Source organism: Anopheles marshallii, chromosome 2, assembly GCF_943734725.1.
Source record: "Anopheles marshallii chromosome 2, idAnoMarsDA_429_01, whole genome shotgun sequence".
Taxonomy (NCBI): Eukaryota; Metazoa; Arthropoda; class Insecta; order Diptera; family Culicidae; genus Anopheles; species Anopheles marshallii.
Genome location: NC_071326.1, coordinates 73,211,117 through 73,228,965, shown reverse-complemented (window position 1 = coordinate 73,228,965; position 17,849 = coordinate 73,211,117). Strand labels below are relative to the sequence as shown.

The window sequence follows — 17,849 nt, the reverse complement described above, 5'->3', positions numbered from 1 at the left end:
GATATGACACTTTGGCGAGGGTGCGAGTTCAATTAATTATCTCGTAACGAGTGCATTCTCCCAGTTGGTGGCTTTGGTTACATTTTGCGCTTCATACACGCCACAGGGCGATGATGCTGTGTATCTTTGCCATGCATTGTTTTTTTTTAACATTTTTGGGTGGGCGTGAATAAAAGAAATGCTAATTAGTTTCGTATATTTTAGCAATTTTTAATCAATACCGAAAAAGAAAGCCCTCAAGGCGTGGGAATTGAAGTTGTTGCGTGTCCACCGGTACGATATTAATAATTTCTCGAGATTGTCCCGCGGGGTTAACGTGAGCGTGGAGAAAATAATTTACAAATGCTAATCAAGACATTAATGCTTGCTACAAAGTTTTGTTGCTGTAGTTCTTTTTACCCTTTGTACTAGTGATGGGAAGCAAAGAACGAACCTGGTGGAACGGTTTTGCTCCTTTCCTGAAGTGAACGACATCAGGTTAAAAAATTCGCTTTTTAATTCCCTTCCGATACCGCCCCTAATAACGCTCATTGGAACGATGCTCCAAATATCGCTTCTTGGAACGAATTTTCAAATATCGTTCCTTAGAACGACGCTCCAAATATAGTTCCCTTGAACGACGCATCAAATATCGCTCATTGGAGCGACTGTTCAAATACCATTCCTTGGAACGACGCCCCAAAGATCGCTCTTTGGAACGACACTCCATTTATTGCTCATTGGGACGACGCTTCAAATATCGCTCATTGAAGCGATTGTTTAAATATCATTTCTTGGAACGACTTTTCAAATATCGTTCCTTGAAACGACGCTCCAAATATCGTTCCTTGGAACGACACTCCTAATATCGTTCCTTGAAACGACGCTCCAAACATCGTTCCTTGGAACGACGCTCCTTAAATCGCTCCTTGGAACGACGCTCCTTAAATCGCTCCTTGGAACGAATCTCCAAATTTCACTCCTTTGAACTTTCATTATAATTTTCAGGGCTTTTATTGTAAAATTTATCTTTCTGTGCATCTACCGTTACGCAAGAGGCGTTGGACCTGTTGGAGCTGTTCCACTCCCTTCAAAGTAGTGAACGGATTCAATCCGCTCCTTTTTTTCGGAACTTTTCACATCACTACTTTCAACGCGACGCTTATGACCCAAACAATCGTTTTCCGAGCCGCAAGCTCTCCACTGCACACTCCCTTTCCAAATGTCCTTCGTGTCCAATTTCGTGGCAGGACATCAAGGCGGCGACCATTTTTAAGTGGTGTGTGCGGCTGCGATTATAAATGCCATGTGGAAAAGTGAGCATCATTATACTAATTTCAGATCTTTTTTTCCTTTCTGTTTCTTCCCTTCTCTTCTACAACAGGGTATCACAGCTAACCGTCTATGCCAAGATTTTGTGCCTCCTGATGGTAAGTAATGCATGACAAAAATAAAAAAATAAAAACACAACTACAACAATGCAATCGAGAGAAAAACTGATAGCGAAATTAAAATACCTCTTCAACCGGAGGCACCCTGTCAACCGTGCTGCCTGACTGACTGACTGACGCCTGCTTCTCCTTAATCGCCCTATATTGTGACACACATTAAGCACAGCACCGAAATGGACAATCAACGTGCCACCTGTGTGCCACCTTGTAAGCCATCGGGAAAAGCCTTCATCGACCTTTGCCAACCTTGATGGGATGGTTGTGTATTTTTTTCTCTCTCCTCATTGCAATACCTTTGGAATGGTAGAATGGCAGGTTGAAGCACTGCATTAGTCCTCTGCCTCCGTTTAAACAACCTTCTGGTGGAATGTGTATCGGAAACAATCACACCTTCTTCACCTTCGTTGGCGTCGTGCACCGTAATAAGGCGTCGTCATCCTGTCTCATTCATATTACCATTCAGCTCGTTGACAGTTTGGAGGCTTGCGTGGAGAACGGCACAATGTCCCGCCTGACAGAGTGTCACTCGCCGTTCCGACAAGATGCGACAGTATTTTTTGTTTGTCGTTTTGCCGTTGTAATTTTGGCGTAATTTGTGTGTTGGCATGGACTGGGCTCTATCTCGCTGTTTCGCGTTTTGTCCACTACGGTACACACCCACACCACGCACGGGTGGGTAAACAATACACTCGACCTACGCGTGTCCATCGCGTTCGTGCATTGGTAACGCTGCTCAAATCGCCACTTCTGTGAACCTGCTCCGCGCCAAACTGATAACAAACAGTCACAATCAGAGCCTGGAAGCGCGTGCTACATTAGTTGAAGCAAACTGGGTGTAAGGGGAAAGAGCTATCAGCTCCACTCCACATCCCTCTGTCTACCACGGTTTGCTTGCTGCCGCCCTATCCATCGATCGGGATTGATTGCTGATGTTGATCGAACGTCTATCTATCGACCTAACCTAACCTATTTCCTTTCGTCACACGACTCCATTTACTGAAATGGATACCTACGATAGCTACTGACGCTAGACTTCTAACCATCTACACAACAGCCAAACAGGGTCGAGGGGTTTGTTTGTTTCCCAATTTCACCGTCCCAAGCACGGTGTAAACCAGCCTGAACCGATTATGGTGGCAGCGTGTGTGATGAACTGTCAACTGAGCTAAAGAATGAGCTGCCTAGTTGGTAGTTGTCGAAGGTTTTGATGTGCTGTTTTCATTACGTCGGAGAATTTCCACCTCCCACAGACAAGTTTCCAACCCCCACCGGGTATTGTGTGTCCAGAATGGTTTCGTCTCACTATTTGCCGCTTTCATCATCCAACTAACTGAACGTCCGTTTACTGGGCGATCAAACACTCGTTAGAGCAGCGTGCAGTATACTTGCCCCGCTTTTTTTTTGCTGAAACACCCGTCCCGTGTCACACAGGTGTGGACACACGCAAGCCGTGACAGATAGTCAATTGTCATTGCACGGTAATTGATCGAAGGGCACTGGTGTTATTTTCAATTTTCAAATCTTTTCTCCGCCCGTGTTAACCCTTGCCGTTTAAAGCGGGTGTTTGGTTTTCTTGTCAGTGTTTGTCGTCCATTAGCTCTAAACGTTAGTTGTGCGAGCATGTTCGAAGTTTGGGCGAATATTTCATTGAAATAGTTTCGTTGTAAGGTAATTAACCTTTCATCACTTACTTCCAATTACTAGTGATTTGTTGGAATCCAATTTTCACAAAGTAGCATTGATGGCATGACGGCACCATGGCAACACACTTGATGAAAACAATTAAGAAATACTGTACCACTAATTATCTGCCGGCGGTTCTTTCGCCGTGTTCGTTGTCCAATAAAATGACGAAAGTTGACAGCCGACCAGCGTTAGTCTGGTGTGCCATTGTCAAACAATTTGGACGACTTCTTCAGTACTAATAACATTCTTCTTTGATTAACTTCTTTCGCCCATTGCAGACATTATTCAGTGCAGGAGCATCAACCGGGAACGACTTCTATCTGCAATCAGCGTGCACTTACAAGTTTCTACGTGCCAAAAACGGTTCCGTGTTTGCCGACGACAACTTGGAGAATGGTCTACCACGTAAGTTATACGTTTTTGTTTTGTGCTGTTATGATGATTCGTTAGACATTTTATTAGGGATTTTGTTGGAGAGTTGGGAACTTCTTTGAAGTTTTAAATTAAACGCAATTTGATCTTATATGTAATTAATTAACCTAATGCTATGATGTATTGCTAATTTAGCAATAAGAAATTGCAAAATAAATCTTATCAGGTTTTCAACCCCGGAACTCATTCGCATTTCTCCGTTTCTTTCCATTGGGACTCCGCTAGCTACTTTTCTTGTTGCGAATTCTTTAAAGTATATCACAGCAGTTTAAATAAAAAAAAATCTTAAATCAAAGCTCGATGGACATAAAACTTAACGAAAACAAAAATTTATTGCTCGCATTTAAGCTTGAAACCCGTTCATGGTGCATTTTATGGCCGCTGTAAAACCACGAAAATCGTCACGAATTGATCTTGCCATTGAAATCTCGCACAATATTGGGCGCTGTACCGGGCAACCACCGGGGACAGCACAGCTGATTCTGGTGCCGAAGACCCAAAGATATTCGTTCAACTCGCCGCTCGTAAAGAACAACCACTCGTAAAACACCGACGTTTGGGTTGCTCCATGGCTGACGGCAGAGAAATTCCAGGGATTTCCAATTTTGTACCAATCGTCGTGTTTTGGATTTCCACTTTGAAGTCCTTCCACCGCTGTTGGTTGCTTTTAATTATCCCTGGTGATGTGTAACTGGTACGTGCTGTTTTTACGCTCTTGGTTTATTTCGACCTGTGGTGTGTGTGTCTGTGGACGTAATTGAGTGAAAAACAGGGCGAAATTATAATCTCACGCGTCGGGATCATCAGACATTCGGAAACAGAGCTTACCAGATCTTGGCCCTGGGTGTAGCACATAACCTCGGTGAAGGTGAAAGAATGGAGCCAGGCAACGAAGAACCATTTAAAAAAAATGTATTGTAGCCGATGTTTTCCACCGCTCCAATCCGCTCTGGCAGCAATATCCTTTGACCACATGTGCCGTCGTGTGGTGCCGTGCGTGTAGATCCATTTCCTCCTACCTAAGGGCTCATGGATGGGGTTTGTTTGTGTGTCCTGATTGCGCATTTTGGTGCAGCAATCAGCGCCCGGCTTGAGGCGCACAAGACGTCGGAACGACCCCGTATAGCGCAGCGCCTTATATATCTGTGCTATTATTATCGAAAATTGATTTCTGTTGCGCGTTGGCTGGAAAGATTATAGGCCCGCTTTGGGTTTGTGATTTCGTTCCCATTTAGTCATCATCTCCGGCGGTCCCCGATACCCGTGCCCGAACGTGGGGACTAAGCTTGGCGATATGGGAACCGTTGCAAGTTGCTGCATTTGAGGGCAGCACACGCGATTAGGATCTTTAGCGCAAGGACAGGGAAATGAAATGTTCTCTAATGCCGGAACGGAAGAAAGCCCATCTAATTTGATCTTCCCTTTTTTTGGTTTGGCTTTTTGATGTCCCCCAAAACCGTGCGCACATACTAGCGCTTAAATAGAGTCTTTTTGTCCATCGAATAGATTGGTGTTGGGGTCGTTGGGAAGATAGAAGTAAAGCGATTAACACACCTCAAATCCCCCGCATATGGTCTCATCCTTCCGGAATCCGTTCCTTTTCCTCCCCCCTGGTGGCTTCCACTGCGTTGTCCCGCATTATGAACCTTTTGTAGCTTTCGGGCCCCGCAGCGAGGCGGGCAATAGGATTTCCTTTGAAAGCGGTAATATCGTGGCATTAGGGAAGGCTTTGAGTGAGGCTTTTCGCCCCGTTCCGGTTGCCCGGGTTTTCCCTATTTATGCGTTTGATGGCGGTGACACTTTGCACAGTTGACACCTTTCAACGGCCATCTGATCGGTACAGCCTCTATCCCACCCACCTGCATACAGGCGCGTACGCTACACATTGAGTTGTTTTTAAGCCGTCTTTTATTGCAGTCATTGGCGATTAGTCGAAGGATTTTTGTATGAGAAGATTAGGCGATTGTTGTGCTGACCACAAAGAGCGCTTTAGGCGAGGCAAGTATTAAATGCCTATTTGGCCATCATTTAATGGTGGAAAGGTTTTTTTTTCGGTTGGGAGGGGAAGGATAAATACTCACGAAAGACGAAATGGTGGCTTGAGAGTTTGATTGGATGTAAGTTAGTGGTTTTTTGTGCAGGGTTCTGCTTGGTGAGTCACAACTTGTGCTGTGAGTGAGCCGGGTTTTAATATCCATAACTTGATAACTGCTGTCAGAAGTACACAAAATTACAGAAGTGTAATAATTACAACAAATTCTTTGTTTGTGAAACCCTTTGATAGAGATGATTGCTCAATGACAGATGATATGATACGGTTTGAGTAAGGTTAGGAAATTCCTGGCAATTAGTGAAGAATGCAGATACAATAGTTAAAGTATACGAACGGAGCATAATTGAGGAATGTTATGATGTTATCCACAAAACGATACACCCAAGTGGTAGCGGCAACAGCAACACAGTGTCTGTTGTTGTTCTTGAACGGCAATAAAAATAAGCAAAATACGCAATCCCCTTGAGAAAAAAAAACACATAAAAACGGAGGTGGAAAAGTTAATAGCGAAAAACGGCACGTTCAATGAAAACAAAACCGAGAAGAATCCGGTATTAAGAAGGAAAAGGAAGAAAGAATGCATATTGCCCAGAAAACGTAAGGAAAAAAAAAGTGTGCTATAGCTTAAAAGAGGCAGAACGGAAAAGATTAAAAGCTAAACGGAGCACACACACACACACGCGGCAAAAAGGAAGCCGATAAGACTGGAAAACTATCGTGAAAGAGAAGCAAAAACAAAAAAAAAAAGATGGAACAGCAAAGAAAGAAAACAAAAAAACTGCTTACAAAACAAAAGTGGGAAAAATGCGCAAGTGCACAAATGACGGACGTGTAGAGAAAAGTGAAAAAGAGTGAGAGAAAAAAAAACAAAAACAGTACCAAAAAGTGGGAACGAAAAAAGAGGGGAAGCAAATGCTGAAAAACGGTGGAACCAACGAGGTGGTGGAAAAAGTGGCCAAGAATGGGAAATGGGAAACGTACCGGAGGGCCAATTTCTTCTTGCCTGCGGTTTTTTTTTGAAGCCACCGTAGGTGTGCGCGATGCGGTGTTAAAAAGAATTAAGTTATTTTCTGGCCCCTCTTGTGTTTTTTTTTCTTCTCTTACTTTTAAAGTGAGGAAAATAACACCCATAAACATTTAACGATTGCTTTTTTTTTTCGCCTTATTGTTGCGCTTGGTCTCGGTGTTCTCGGTCAGGGAGGGGGTACATGTATAGGTATGGCATACATCTCGGGTGCTTTTCAATCTACTCTGGAGCACTCGGGAGCTTTCCCTCCCAGGGTGGTGAAGGAGTTCGATCCTTGAAGGGGAAGTAGGGGGGAAGGAGGGGCGGTGGAGAATATGCTGAAGAGGAACTGCATCGATGGTGGTGCTTGGCTTGGAGTGGTGCATTGTTGCGATTGTGTTGTTGCCTCTTGACATTGGGTGTACCATTCGTGCGGCGGCTGAAGCATATATTGGTTTGAAGAGGCTCCTTCGGGCGCGGCGGAAAACCAATCATATAACATAAGATGCCCTCGCACCGTAGCCACGATGACGCGTTCTCCGGTGCGTGCAGGATCGTGTTTATTTGTTCCTGCACGTGGTTGGTTCGTTTCGGTGTGTTCTGTGCTCATTGCATTCGTGCGTGTACAAATGAAGGCAGTTCAAGGCGACCACACACTCCACGTACCGTTTTTGGGGATGCATTTAATTAAAAAACACATATAATAATAATAAACGTTCCCGTGTGGATTTTGCCACAAAACACGCACATGCTCGGCACGCATGCTTTTCTTTCGCTTGCGCTGAATGTCCTTTCCACCCCTACCCAGGGGTGGTCCCTTTCCCACGGTGAGCTGTCTTCGTTGACGCGTTGATTAGTTTTGGGCAATTTAGAAGCAAAAAAAAAACAACGAAGAAAAGACTTTTCAAGAGTTGTCTTCCTTCCTGGCTGGCTCGGGTTCTAGATTGATGTAGGGTTTGACGTGACGCCCATCATGCCCATCTTCCGAACGGGGATGACTTTATTAGATGCAGTTTTTAAGAGGGCTTCAAGCACAGACTTACGCTTTGTTCCTGTGCCACTCGGCTTGTGTGGTTGCATGCAATTTACACGCTGCAGCTTAACGGCTCAATTCAGTGGGTCATCGAGTCACTGTCGAGTGTAAGCAATTATAAAGCTTAAAATACAATTAAATTCTTCAGCGTACGGGCTGCTGTGCATTGTTCTGAAATATATGCTATAAGGGTACGTTGGTAGAAGTCCTTAGACGTACAGTGGGAGGAGAGTTAAAATCTTCCAAACAAAAGGAAGTAAGCGATGGTCGCTCAGTTCCACTTAAAGCTCGTGAGAAGATGTGATTCTGAGTCTTTAAAGAAGCAAACCATAACCTAATACCCGGCGTGTATTAAATTCAAAGCTCCGGCTCAAGTCGGCCAGGAACAGTATTGTAAGCTCTTGTGGGCCGAACAGCGGAAAGCAACAGACCCAGCAAACACCGATCCCAGAGATGATCCCAGTTTACGATCGTATGGCGCCAAATGAAATACGAAACCCAATCATAAACTGCCGATCGAAAAATTGGATAACCGATCGATCGAATACGAGGAGAAAAAAAACAAAACGAGGTAGAGCGAGAGATGCATGTAGTTAGGAATATGGAAGTATTTCTTGCCGAAGCCGGGCAAGTCAGCCAGACGTACAGGGATACATATTTTCGATTTCAGGGGCACGATCATCAAAACGAGCAAGATCGGAATGATATTTTATCACTGATCCATTTATCATGGGCGACCTTTTACATGCAATGCTATTAGTTATTCCACATTACATCGGCGCGGTTGTTCTGCTTTTCGGTGTGTGTGTGTGTGTGTGTGTGATCGGAGTAGGGAATTTTTTTTACTCACGTTGTATTATATTTTTTATCGTTAAGAAACCTTTTTTTTTGTTATTGGACTTTATAAATTTTTAATGTTGATTCTTTTAAGTATCCCAGCCATAACATAACTGGAGGATTTATATGAAAAACACTATTTGATTATCGAAAATAATCTTCCGCGATCTTTTTGATTCCATAATCAAGAAATATGCATAATCACTGTAGGTAATAAGTGTAAAATTATTACCTGCTTACAGCACCATCTAAATGAGACCCTTAAAGCGATAAAAAAATTATAGCTATTGGAAGCGTTAAAACATAGTTTATAGCATGGTCAAACAGCAACAGTTTATGGGATAATTTCTGAGCTGACTGTTTAACCCTCAGGGGGGCTTGACACTAATTCAAAACGATTTTATTGATACTTTATTAGTATGACCGAAGCAATACAATATGCGCTCGTTAATGGTGATCGACATGTCCTTGCCGTGTTGAGCGAATAATGATCTAATGATGCCCAAAATATGTCCCCCATTTCCGGCATATCCAGCAAACGTGCCACGGCATTTTGAATGATCGCACGTTTGCTGCTCGTGTTCGTGGGGTGTGCGTATTTATTGAAATGCTTGAATTATGGTGGCTCCTCCATTCGGCGGTATTAATATCAACTTCATTGAAGACGACACCATTTAAGAAGACGGTGAGGGAAAGGGAGCGAGAGTGAGTGAGAAGGAAACGCACATTTATAGCACGATCACTCATCGTGTGTCGTCCTGGGTATGGTTTTTTTTTCATCAAAGGACGTATCAGATAACACGTTCGTCTGTCGGCATAATTGCGTGTTGTAGCGTCATCCCCCCTCCGCAGACAAGTGGCATGGGGCTGAGAGGCCACTGCAGAGAGCCCGCAGCATCAATGAATGATTTCGATGTTTCCATCTGTGCCAATTAGCTTAAGCTAATACTTTACACACAGCTCCCTGACACACTTCGCGGCTTTTTTTTCTGGCTGCTGCTGCTGCTCGCAATCTGTATGCTTTTTTTTGTCGTGGTTGTCAACAGCAGCCTTTTGTCTTATGCCTTTTACTGCTTTTATGTTGTCACGATGCCGTGATCGTGGTCAATGGTCATCCTTCGTGCCGGTCATTCGTTGGAAGTGCGTCTTTTTTTTTTGTTGCTGTTTTCTTGTCTCCTGCCACCTTCTGGTATTTCTTTCGTGAAGAGAGCTGGGCGGTTTTTGGCATTTGCGTCTGTTCAAATTAATTAATCGAGTCTTCAAGGAAAACGTTTACAAAAAAATGACACGCATACTTGATTGTCACCTCTGCTAGCGCTACTGCTACCGCCCGGAGAGGCCCTGTACTTGTCGGTGGGTGTCTGTTCGGCTTGTACGTGCTTTGAATTGTAAATTTCATTTAGTTTTCGGCAGCGTCTTGTGTGCGCGCGAGTGCGTGGGGAATGAGGTTTTTGTTAAGGGAGAAGGTTCGCCGCTTACGCCGCGAGTCAACTTCATCATTGTCAAATTCGTTTGTTGCGGGTTCGTCACTTTGTGCGCTGGCTTTATTTATTTTCCACTGCTTTAGCTTACCCGTAAATATATCTATATACACGATACGGTGTTTTCTTTTGGCCGCCGTTGCATCTCTTCCACCCTTCCCGCCCGGAAGGATGAAAAATGGCGGCAACTGGTTTGCTGTCATGTTAAACACATGTAGATGCGCAGATGTACTACTATCGCGCGATCGTTGTTTTGCCACCGTAAAACCCGCGGCGGTCGTTCGCTACCGAAAAATTAACGTAATAAAAACACACACAACAAATGCGCCACGGCAAAACGAGTTGGATAAAAAAGTTTACGTCAATTGTGGCACCGATGCCACTGCAGGATTCCTGGCGCGGGAGTGTGGCAAAAGCGATAAGTCAATATTTTACCTCGCGACACTACTGTGACAGTGTGGCTGTGGAAACGTGAGACGGTGCCGGCTACGGGATGCTTAAGCACACGGATTTCGTGTGCATTTCGCGCTTGCAGAGATGAATGTTACGGCCGGTTTGGCTGGTGGCATCAAATTCCCGCAACTGCGGGGGATGCTTCGTCCACCGCCAGTATCGATTGCCGCAAAGGCAAACCGAAAATTCCTTCATCAAGCTCCTGCACGAGAGGTGGTACGGGAGTTACGAACATTGTGTGATGTCAAAATATCTTCAAGATTTTCATATATTTTAAAGACTTTTTTGTTGTTGCCACAGGAACGCTGTGACAAGTGTCTGGTTAAGGGTTTTTGTGTGTGTGTGTGTAGCTTGTCTCGCTGATCCTGTTGTCTAAATGTCCCAACATTTGAATATCAGTATGTGATTGAATGAGCGAGACACACCAGCAACAAAAAAACAACCCCAAAAACCTGAAGAATTCTCCACATCACATACGTGACGGCAGCGAAGAACATCGATACATCAAATTCTATAAATTCCAGTAGAACATTCCTGACCCACCGCGTTGCTTTTCAAGCGCCTCTTTGCGCTTGTTTTCATTCTCAAGCCCTCTGACGGCAGCACTGGTGCCCCGAGTGCTTTGCGATGCGAATTCTTCCCATGCCTGGCTGCCACAATATTTTTGGTGAATAATAAATAATGATCACCATCAGTTGCGGACGACTTCGTCAATTATCGTGCTGCCTGGGACGTTTGGATACGTGACGGCAGCAGCAGGTATGCAAGGCGCAACAATGTTGGTATTGCGTCAGTTATGTGCCAGCCCGTGGTACGCGTAGGGTGGTCTATACGAGCGTTAGATAGCTGAAACTTCGGACCAGCTGGATGAAAAATCAGCTGCTCCGTGGATTGGACATTTCGCAAACATACTGCAGCAAACAAAAAGGCGTGACCTTTGATTTCAGACGAGCTCACGTGGAGATAGTTTTTCCCGTTTTTACTTTCTCCAAGGATTGCCTTTTTACAACCGAAATTTTACAATCGCTAACATCATTTCTTTCTACTTTCTACGCACGCGCCCATTGTGTCCATCTTCCTTTCGAAGGTGCCTGGGCCGGCCCAGATGACACTTTCCATTATTGCTTTCCTCACGTCAGCAAATGTGGAAACAGTGCCCAGGTTTACGGAAAAGGGATTTACAAGATTTCGGGCGGGTTCGACATTGATTGCCTCACCTGGTTAGAAGCCGTGCTGGGTCGGAACTTGAAAGCGACGTTCGGGACATCGTTTCCGTTAGCCTTGGCTGGTGAGACAATGTCCCAAAGCAAATGTGGAAAATCAATCGCACCGGGGCGACGAGAATGAAACTAAGTTCGACACAATGTTTTAGAAACAATAACGATCTCCGTCCTGCTGTCCACCGCGGCCAATCTTACGACTTACCTATGTGTGACACGCAACCGCTCTGCCACGGGGGGTAGAATGCTGTTCCTGGGGGATGTGGAGATCCGAGTAGAGGCGGACGGACAAAGAACAGTTACGGTGAAGAATAATCTACGGCAATGCCCACTCAGAACGCAACTTTGATAGGAACCTGACCCAAAGATCAGCAGGAGACAATGTTTCGTCCAATTCTACCAATTACCGATGCCAGGGTCCAGCTTTCTTCAAGGGTCCGCCAGAGCAGCTAACACACACACATCCATTGATGGGACACACGTGTACGGGCAGGGATGGAGATGGATGCACATGCATTCCTGGAGTGCTTTCTCCTTCCCCTTACACCCTGCCTCTCGTGGGGTTTTGTTTTTGCTCTCTTCCGCACCTGCTTCTCCGGCACCGGTCCATGGGTATGTGCGCACCAGGAGAAAGTTGTCAACCGCCAGCCTAAGAAGATCAATGCGTGAAGGTGTTTTTTCGGGGCTGTTCGTTCATGGTTACAACTTTGAAACGCATCCACAGCAGAGAAAAAAAAAATGGTTCCCAGGTATGAGGGCCACGGCCTGCATGTCGAGCATAGGGCGGTTATCCCGAAAAAATCAATGTGTGGGCGAATGAGATGACATGCATGAGCTGGGTAGGGTAAGTGGCGAAGGGAAAGATGAGTGAAAGGAAAACGAGTAGGTGTGCACATTGTTTCCGTATTAGTGCGTTGTGTTTTAGCCACACTGCCACAAGAGCCGCTCGGCAAACGTTTGAGTCCGCTGTTCCGCAGGCGGCTCGCGAGTAACAAACATATAATGCTCACTGACGACGGAAACAACGTGTACGAAGATCCCAAATGCACTCTCCCAGGGGATTTCCGCATCAAGGCTGTTGTGTGCTGGGTCGGACTGAGATAAACACCGATGTTTATAGTGCCCTAGCGAGGACATACCAGCTAGAAATCCAACGGACCCCATCCAAACCATCGCCGCGGCAAATGTCAAAGAAGATGTCAGCGTCATCGTCGGGATAGGAGGATGGTCTTTTTTTTGCGGAGATTAATGCCCGATGATAAATTGATGGCAAATTGACTTTCAAAGTCGAGACAACGAGGGGAAGACGGAGAAGCCGTAGGAGAAGGAGTCCGATTTGTACCTACCTGGAGTGAAACCGCCGGCAACTAATCCGACGTGTCGAAGGGCGTCCAGAAGCGTCCGTTAGTGGCGTAAGCGAGCGGGCGTGTGCAAGAACGCAGTGGCAACGGTTCCTCTCACTGGGTAAATGGATTAAGATGCCGACTGGATGTAATGAGGCCTGCCGCGCTATCTGCAAGTGCCGCTGTCAGGTTTTATGTTGGAACACATCGAGATATCACCCGTGTTGGGCATGAGCATTGACTTAACAAAAAAAAAAGATCGTGCATCGCAGTTGAAGTGCAGTTTTACGGCTGTTTGCTACCGACTTTGCGATGACTAAGGATAGCTAACTTCAAGTACGTGAGAGTTGCCTATAGCAGCGTGCACGGATGAAGAACACGTTCTTGCTGAGAAGTTTTGATCGGTTGGATTTGAATTGGACACAATGTTTACTGTATAACTACTGGCATGTTTGCATGATGAATGCATGATAAGAACAATTAATGAATGCACATATTTTTTTTTATTTTCAAAAGGGATTATTTCTTGCGGAAGCTTTCTTGAAGAGAATTTATACGCTCTGCATCTCAAAAAGAGTCCAAGGGAAACAACTTTAAAACTTGGATTATGAGTGACCTGATCACAAACTATATCTAACATATGATAAAGTTGTATGTTAATTAAAGAAGATATTAAAACCTGATACGCGAGTACAACTTCAAAAGTTTTTAAGTCAGCACAGTAGAAGTCGTCAGTATTGTAAAAATAAAAGAAATCAACTGAATAGAACAAGTTAATGACAAGTATTTATATATTTTGTAAAGAACCCATAGGGAAAAGCCTTTTAGTTCAGTTCATTTAGGAGTTTTAAGAAATTCTGATGTGCAGATTGGAATAATTACATCATCCGTTTCGTTTTTAATTCTAAACTTAGACCAGATATTCCTGAGACATTGAGCTGGAAGATATCGTGTACTGACTGTATCTCCTTAAGTAGTGAATCATTGAAACCAATAAATCTTAAGTACCTTTCAGGACTCTTAATCGATATCACTTAAAAGATCGACTCGAATGACTGGGAACTGTATGAAAAATTATCATCACTTGATGTTGACGTGAGATTTCACTGTACCTTTGCCAGTGTGAGCTTACCTTCCGTACGTACAGTGATCGATCTTTTAAAGGTTCGAAACCACACGACCAACCTTGAAGCACATCCCCGGTGCGGTACAGGCAGCAGATAGAGTACTATCTAGTGCACCAGCATCAACACCGGCAGCAACCAGGACATTAAAAGGTCCGGGGCTACGGCACAGAACACACATCCCATTAATTCTCCTAATGAGCTCACCAGTTGGAAGCCAATTTGTTGTTTGCCTGTGTTCTTCCGTCCCGGTGCTTCTGCCGCCGAGGAAATCGTTGGAAAACCCAATGTCCTGGTCCAACGAAACAAAAAAAAGGGTCGCTGTCGTCGCTTAATTCTCGCACCGACAGTGGCGGCCATCGACGGTTCGACAATTGTGCATTGCCAGGGGGTTATGTCCCACCGGGATCTGCATCAGTTTTCGGGGTTCGGGGCTTATCTACACTACGTAAAATTCCTTGAATATGCGAGGAAAACAACACAACACAATAAGAACAAAAGCATTTTCCTTCATTAGGGCCCAAACCATTAACACATGGTCGTCCCTTCACTTTTGTGCCGTTGGGATATTGGTGTGTGTGTGTGTGTGCTTTTACCTTTTGCTCTTCCATTCCCCTATCGCTGTGCGTCGGACCAAACGCACTATCATCACCACCCGTTGACGGAAGCGGATTTCGAAACGGATTTCACCTTCCACGCCAGCAGCTGCCAATTGTGGGGGATGATGACAATTGTACTGCAATTAGTACCGGGCGCAGGGAATGATGCATTGTTTTATTTATCGGGCTTCCACGAAACGCCGCCGGTGCTGCCGCTGCTTTCGGCATTTTTCTATCCCTCGGTGGGGTGCGGGGTAGGGTTATGGGTTGGCGATTGCCTCATTCCTGGGTGCGGGGTGTTCTGGAAGATTTATTTCCATCTTTGATCATCGATTGCGATACGGCGCTTCGATCGGTGTCCGATTGGGTTTGGGTTTATAATTAAGTCAAGGATGATTATGGAAACATATGTTTGGCCACCAATAAATTACCCATTGTTCGAGCTAGACAAACAGAACACCCGATTATTGGAGATAGTTTCCCGGGATGTGTAACGTGACTCGTGTGGAACGCAGCTATTATATTATCATGACATTGCTTACAGTGCAGGACGACTCATGTCGAAAATTATATTTTATATTATAATTTATTCAGATCCTACCTGCTTAATATTGTATGTTTTAATTAAAAGAAAGGGTTCGCTAAACAACAAGGGGCCAGTCGTTAATTAAATATGGATATAAATTTTCATTAAATTTTAAAAACACTTTTCTTTTCCCTACTATCTTAACCCCCAGTGAAAAACTTGTTTAAAGGTTCTATGCGTAATAAGGATATGTGACCATTGTTTAAATTTTCAACCTGACAGATGTTGTGTTTCCACTTCTAATGTAGCCAAACTGACGTCATATACCAGTATAGCGCAATACAAGGGAGCTCCATGGAATATTTACTCTAAAAAAATAGCATCAGATCTAGTTTATCGCATGCAAATTGGATTTTAAACGCCACCCAAGCGGTTGCACAAATGTTTTCCCACCCACTCGCTTTCCCTTTCACGCCCTTCCGGTATGTGTCCCGCTGTTTGCGTTGGAAAAATTGATGTACAGTGACGAAAGCCGGTGTTGTTTTTTTTCTCCCCCTCCCCCCCATTCCACCCGAAAATGTTAGAAACATCGCACATGGCCATGGTGCCGGGCGGAAATTACGTTTCCCGTTCCGGGAAATGAGTGAAAATATCAAACTAACGGTTGAAGCGTTTGCGCTTCTCGCTTTCTCGTCAACGGTTCATTTGTTTGTCCGTCGGATTCCACCGGGTGGGTGTGCGTGTATCTGTAAACGACAAAGCGCTTATCACGATTGTGAAGTGTTTTTTTTTGTTGCGTCGACTGGAAACGGTCAGCTTTTTCCGGTTTTTCCTTCCCTTTTTTCCCCGGTGGCGATGGTAAGGGAAACAGGCGCTAACGCTAGGTAAACCATAATGTCCATGCCGACGTATGGTAACTTGGTTGTCAAATAAAGCTGTTGTGGTAATCGCGCCACAGGAAGATGGGACAATTTGCTAAAATTGAAAAATAATCACCCCGATCGCTAGCCGATTACGACGCTCCTTGCACACGTGCAAGCGTACGAAGGCAAAAAAGGCAGTTTTTTAAAGAGGCGTTACTGTCGAGCCAAACAGTCCGTGATTTTAATTAACAGTACCGTCCATTCGAGCCGGGGCGAAAAAATAAAATAAATATATTTAATGCAACCATAACCGGAGAATCCCTAGCCAGGTCACCATTTCTTGCTGGTGCAGCGAATTGTGCAAAGAGAAAGTGAAATAAAGTAGCAAAAACCGTACAGCACGCGCGCTTGCAACAACTTCCTTTAGCACGGGATGGAAGCGCACCCGGCGGTTGAAGATTCATGTTCCAGTAAAGTGCGTGACATGTTCCAGTAAAATAATGCCTACGTCGGGGGAGGTGCTAATGGTTGAAATGGGTTTTAGTGTGTGGTGGATGGGTAACAATTTAAAATTTCAAACCATATGCGTTAGAAGTTTAACGGTTCTTAAATTGGGAAGCAAATTAAATTTTATTCGTTAGTGATTTCAGATATTTATCTTTGTCGATTTTTTATGGCTTCGAGTCTTTTTGTCTTGGATTAGGACGTACCCAATTATGTAGGGTTTGACAATTGAAGTGGTAAAGTTCCATCTATTTCTAAATTGTTTTCAAATTAACCTGGAATATATGGATTTTGATGGGGAACACTTTCTATTTTCTGGATATTGTTTAAAATGAAATTGACTCTTCACAAAGCAATCTCAATTAGGGTCTTTAAAGGCTTAAGTTAAATTGTTTATTTCACGTCAAAAAGCTGAGAACGTTTTATAGAGAGACAAATTATTTATGAACAAGTTCAAGAAATTGGAAGAAGAAAAAGTGCTTGTTAAGTGCATGATTTGAGAAAGATTTATACATCATCAATGTCTGTAGTCACTTTTCAAAAGTGGTCTTCAATCAACCTCAACAAATTCTTCTTCAGTTTGTAAAAAAAAACTAGAATTTACTAATCCGTTAATCACTTAAACACAGGAACCTTGAACATACAATATGTTGAGATTTAAGTCAAGATTTGCTATTGCAAAACCCATGCTAGCACAATCTTTCCATCTCCATTCCAATCTCCTTGTAACGGTATGAACTCTTGCCTCGGTTATGTTGACATTGCCATTCAAACAGCATGCCATAATGTCACCCAATATGGGTTACTGTATTGCAATACAGGCCCCTCATTATATCACAAGAATAACTGCTGAAATGCTTATCAACAGACCGACTGGAACCAGCTTGCTTTTCTTTACTGCGCATCATACTTAAGCGCTGTTTTCAAGCGCTGGCGCGACAGAGTGTACAAATTCAATTTACACCGCGTGGCTACCGTTCGCAATTAAAATGGAGGGTAGAGAGAAAAAAAATCGCACCATTCCAACGAACGAGCACACAGCCGATGGGAGGGGGGCTCTGTTTGCACTGGGATTTTGTGTCAATTTCATTGAGGAAAAATTGACACCACTTAAAAACGAAATGTGACCTCGCACGCCAAAGCAACGTGGACGCAAGTTGGGGAGGAATGTGCAAAGCGTTCCAAGGCGAGTGAGAGGATGTAGTGCTGGCAGTGAAAAAAAAACGCAAATGACTTTCTAGTCGTCGCGACGCCCATTA

General features: G+C 44.2%; 1 protein-coding gene across 1 annotated transcript in view; it reads left to right on the top strand.

The window, feature by feature from the left end:
* The window catches only part of LOC128718531 (uncharacterized), a 55,185-nt gene that overhangs the window by 10,297 nt on the left and 27,039 nt on the right, over positions 1 to 17,849 (top strand). The window contains exons 2-3 of the mRNA XM_053812154.1: positions 1,364 to 1,409; positions 3,395 to 3,521. Coding sequence (XP_053668129.1) covers positions 1,364 to 1,409; positions 3,395 to 3,521 — 173 coding nt within the window. The remainder of the gene's footprint in view (positions 1 to 1,363; positions 1,410 to 3,394; positions 3,522 to 17,849) is intronic.